At 61.0% G+C, this 5039-nt stretch overlaps 1 protein-coding gene across 1 annotated transcript; it reads left to right on the top strand.

The window, feature by feature from the left end:
- Nucleotides 1-189: 189 nt before the first annotated feature.
- LOC103899562 (protocadherin-10-like) lies at nucleotides 190-4668 on the top strand. The gene is made up of 4 exons (XM_009280059.1): nucleotides 190-2676; nucleotides 3932-3990; nucleotides 4095-4183; nucleotides 4409-4668. The coding sequence occupies exons 1-4, from the start codon at nucleotides 190-192 to the stop codon at nucleotides 4666-4668; spliced, it is 2895 nt and encodes a 964-aa protein (XP_009278334.1).
- Nucleotides 4669-5039: the final 371 nt, after the last annotated feature.

Below are 5039 nucleotides of genomic sequence, written 5' to 3'. Positions count from 1 at the left end.
AGCGAGCGGCCGCCGGTGGCCGCGGGCCGCCCCGCCGGCGGCCGCGGCCCGCCAGCTCCGGTCCGGGCAGGGCTCTCCCCCGCCGCCCCGGGAGCTCAAAACTCTTTGGAAGTGCAAGGGGCCAGCAAAGGCGAGGGGGGACGCGGCGGCGCGGGTGGGACCCCGCGTCCCCGGGAGGTCTGCGGGGCCATGGGGACCGGGGCAGGCTCCGGGCAGGGGCAGCTCTTCCTCCGCTCCCTCCTCTTCCTCCTGCTGGCCGGCCCCCCGGCGCCGCGCCCCGCGGGTGGGCAGCTACGCTATGCCGTGCCGGAGGAGCTGGAGCACGGAGCCTTCGTGGCCAACCTGGGCGAGGACCTGGGGCTGGACGTGTCCACCCTGTCGGCGCGGCGGTTCCGCATCGTGTCACGGGCCGGGGCCAGGCAGCACCTGGAGGTGAACCTGGAGAACGGGATCCTCTTCGTGAACGAGCGGATTGATCGGGAGGAGGTGTGCGAGGCTGGGGGGACCTGCCTGCTCCACCTGCAGCTCCTCGTCGAGAGCCCGCTGGAGCTCTACCGCGTCGAGGTGGAGGTGCTGGACATCAATGACCACGCGCCCACCTTCCCCTGGCAAGAGTATGTGCTGGAGGTGGCTGAGTCTGCCGTGCCCGGTGCCCGCTTCCCACTGGAGAGTGCCCAGGATCCTGACATGGGTACCAACTCGGTGCACACCTACCGGCTCAGCCCCAACGGCTTCTTTTCACTCGAGGTGCAGACGCGCAGTGACGCCAGCAAGTTTGCAGAGCTGGTGCTGGAGCGCGCCCTCGACCGCGAGCAGCAACGCACGCACCGGGTGCTGCTCACCGCTCTCGACGGCGGTGTCCCCGAGCACTCAGGCACAGCTCACATCCTCGTCACGGTGCTGGACGCGAATGACAACGTGCCTGCCTTTGACCAGTCCTCGTACAGCGTGAGCCTTCCTGAGGATGCCCCTGCCGGCACCCTGGTCATCCAGCTCAATGCCACTGACTTGGATGAGGGCCCCAATGGGGAGATCGAGTACTCCTTCAGTGGGCACGCACCACCACGCGTCCGGGAGCTCTTCCACATAGAGCCCCGGAGTGGGCAGGTGCTGCTGAAGGGCCCCCTGGACTATGAGCGGGCAAACCTCCATGAGCTCTACGTGCAAGCCAAGGACCGTGGACCCTCGGCCGTGGCCGTGCACTGCCGGGTGCTTGTGCACCTCCTCGACGTGAATGACAATGCGCCAGAGGTGACCCTCACCTCTGTGTCCACACCTGTGCTGGAGGATGCCCCACCAGGCACCGTCATCGCTGTCATCAGTGTTCTGGACCGGGACTCTGGGAACAATGGGCATGTGATCTGCGAGGTCAGCCCTGATGTACCCTTCGAACTCCGCTCCTCCTTCCGCAACTACTACACACTGGTCACCACGCAAGCGCTGGACCGGGAGGTTGTGCCTGAGTACAACGTAAGCATCACAGCACGGGACATGGGCTCCCCCGCCCTGCTGACCCGCAGCATCCTCACCATCCTGGTGTCCGATGTGAACGACAATGCCCCACGCTTCCTCCAGCCCTCCTACAGCGTCTATGTAATGGAGAACAACGCGCCAGGTGCCTCCATCTGCTCCGTCAGCGCATTGGACCCCGATTGCCAACAAAACGCCTACCTGTCCTACTCCATTGCCGATGGGCACATCCATGGCATGCCTGTGGGCACCTACGTGTCTATCAACTCGGACAGCGGGCACATGTATGCCCTGCGCTCCCTCGATTATGAGCAGATCCGCAGCTTCCAGATCCATGTGCAAGCGCAGGACGCGGGTTTCCCCCCACTCAGCGCCAACGTTACCGTCCAAATCTTTGTGCTGGACCAGAACGACAACGCCCCAGTCATCATTTCCCCCATGCCGCGCAATGGCTCCATGGCCACCGAGCTGGTGCCACGATCAGCTGGGCCTGGCTACCTTGTGGGCACAGTGTCGGCGGTGGATGCGGATGCAGGGCTGAACTCCCGCCTCTCCTACCAGCTCCTCCAGGCCACTGACTTCACCCTCTTCAGCGTGGCACCAGACACAGGCGAGCTGCGCACCCTCCGCTCCTTTCTGGAGCAGGATGCAACCCGGCAGCGGCTGGTGGTGCAGGTGCGTGATGGTGGGCAGCCAGCCCTCTCAGCCACCGTGCCCCTCCTGCTTTCGGTGGTGGAGACCATGCCTCAGACTCTTTCTGACTTCAGCGAGTTCAGCCTCCCCCCGGAGGCCTCCTCATCCTCCCCACTCACCCTCTACCTCCTTGTCTCCCTGGGCTCCATCTCCTTCACCTTCCTCCTCGCCATCCTCATCCTCACAGCCATTCGGTGCCGTGGCGAGCGCTGCTCCCGCCAAGGTGACGGCTGCTCACCACCCCTCTGCCACTGCTGCCCTGGGTCCAGACCCTCCCCTGAGGGCCTGAAGACATCCAACCTGACGGTGCAGCCCCCAGCAGGGACCACGGCTGCCACCTGCCTCGACGTACCCGGGGGTGGCCCCCCAGGCTACTGCTACAAGGTCTGCCTCGGTCCTGAGTCTGCCCAGAGTGACTTCATGTTCCTCAAACCCTGCAGCCCCCCCCGGAACAACGAGAAAGACCCCAGGAAGCAGTCCCAGCTGGGCCAGCATCTCCGTGTATCCAAGCAGGTAATGCCATGTCTGGCGCTGCTTATGGTGCTCTATGGGTTCCCCCAGCCCCCTCCCTCAGCCTCTGCTGTGGGAGAAACCGGCTTTTCCCAGAGAATAACTGGCGCCTTTGATCAGTGTGGGAATTAGGAGCCATCAGGCAGCGGGAAACTCTCCACCGAGCTTCCTGATGGGTATAATTACCGGGGGAGTGTCAGGCTCGGCTGAGACGAGAGGAAATCCCTTCCCACCGCCTTTTGCATCCATTACAGGCAACGGAGATGCTCCAGTGCCCCTGTGGGGATGGGATGGTGGGGGTGGCATCTGCTTCCTAGGGGTGAGCAATTCACGCTGGGACAACCTGAGCATTGCCGCTGCCCCACTTCCCCTGTGCCAGCGGGGGTCCACAGTGTCCTGCTGCTGCACCCGGGGCTGGGCCCGGCCCCGCCAGACTGCTTGTGCCCCTGGTTCTGGCACCCAGGCCCGGCTGCTGTGCTGCACTGGGCTGCGCTGGCAGGGAGGGAGTGGGGTCTTCGGGGCGGGATTTTGATGTCAACATTTGTTAGGTATTGAAATGAGGAATGTCTAATTTTTCTGATGAAAGACTCTTGAAAACACAATTACAAGGATGGAGAGTGATGAGGCGTCTAATCCACTTACGTTTGACTTTTAATAAAACAGCCCTTCCAAGGAGAGCCCAAGACTCACTGCCAAGAGGCTTCTCCCCACGTGTCTCCTTGCACTGCTGGACTCCCTTCTCTAATATGTTAATGGCATTTTCCCCTAGTTGTTTGCAACCCCCCTGGGACATTGGGTATGCAGCCAATTTCCGCACCTCTCACCCTTTGGTGCCTGAGACCTGGGCTAAGTTACCATGGCACCTGCAAAAAAGGCTTTTTAAAATTAGCAGAAATAGGAAAAGCCCCTCTCTCTCCCCGGAAGGACAGACCTTGGCAACTAAACTCCCAGAAATGGAGACCAAGCCCCAGACAACCCCAATGTCTCAGGAAGGTGGGGAAGGTCCAGAAGGGAACAGGCTGGTTCAACACTGCCTCAGTTTCCCTAAAATGGGAATGTGCAGCTTCCTTCTCCACAAAGGAGGCAATGGAGTCCTGCATCCCTGGCTACTGAAGCCTTGTGCTGGCAGGGCTGGGCTGATTAACAGGGTGTCCCAGGGCTGATTAACAGGGTGTCCCAGGGCTGATTAACAGAGGGTCCCAGGGCTGATTAACAGAGGGTCCCAATAACCAGCCTTGCCCTTCCCTGTGTTTTCCAGACCAAACAGCCCAACATGGACTGGCTGCCTCCAAGCACGCAGCGACCTGCCTTGAAGAGGTACCAAATCCGGCACTGCGGGAACAGAGGGAGCGGGTGGAAGGGGGATGTCGGGACAGGGAGGTTATCTCCAATGCAGCTTTGAACCGGTCTCCTCTCTTTAGCTCCCAGAGCCTGGAGGACGTGGGGGAAATCCACAGAGCCCTCCAGAAGGAGCATGAGAGGCTGTGCACACTGGTGACCCCTGTCTCTGGTTAGTATTGGGGCACTGGGGCTGGGAAGACCAGACCCTCTTGTCACTTGGTGGAGATGCAGGGGAGGGGGGACACATCCCTGCTCCTAGCAGTGGTAGAGTTTTGTGGCATGGAAGGGGTGTCCGGGCCCCAGAAGGGAGGATGGTGACACATGAATGTCACTGTCCCACTGAGCTATGGATGTAACCTCCCCTGAGCCAGTCTCACGCTCATCTTTCCTCCAGAGTTTCAGAAGGCTTCGGCAGGCACCAACAGCATCTGGACACCCCAGTACAGCCCCTTGTACCCAGGGCACATCCCAGCTCTGGATTATCAGCACAATGTCTACATCCCCGGCACCCCCACTCTGCTTTCCAGCAAAGATGGGCCCCTCTTCCTGGGCCGGGAGAACAAGAACAGCTTCTCCACCTTTGGCAAGAGGAAGAAGATGACAACTTACTGTGACATGCACGACAGTGTGGTTATCAACAATGACCTGAAATAGTGACCAGCGCTGGGCCTGGATTGCTCTGCCCAAGGCCCCGGGAATCACTCGCATTATTTCAGCTGAGAGGTCCACCCGCAGCACGCAGCTCCATGTATGGACCACTCAGGACTTTGCGGGGCTGCTGAGAGAGTGGCTCACCAGCGCATGGAGAAAGGATGAAATAGTGACCAGCGCTGGGCCTGGATTGCTCTGCCCAAGGCCCCGGGAATCACTCGCATTATTTCAGCTGCTAGGTCCACCCGCAGCACGCAGCTCCATGTATGGACCACTCAGGACTTTGCGGGGCTGCTGAGAGAGTGGCTCACCAGCGCATGGAGAAAGGATTTAAGAAGCAAGAGACTGAGAAGTGATAGGGATGGGCGGGGCGG

Source organism: Aptenodytes forsteri, unplaced genomic scaffold (genome assembly GCF_000699145.1).
Source record: "Aptenodytes forsteri isolate BGI_AS27 unplaced genomic scaffold, ASM69914v1 Scaffold19, whole genome shotgun sequence".
NCBI classification, from domain to species: domain Eukaryota; kingdom Metazoa; phylum Chordata; class Aves; order Sphenisciformes; family Spheniscidae; genus Aptenodytes; species Aptenodytes forsteri.
This window is presented reverse-complemented; position numbering and strand designations above follow the sequence as displayed.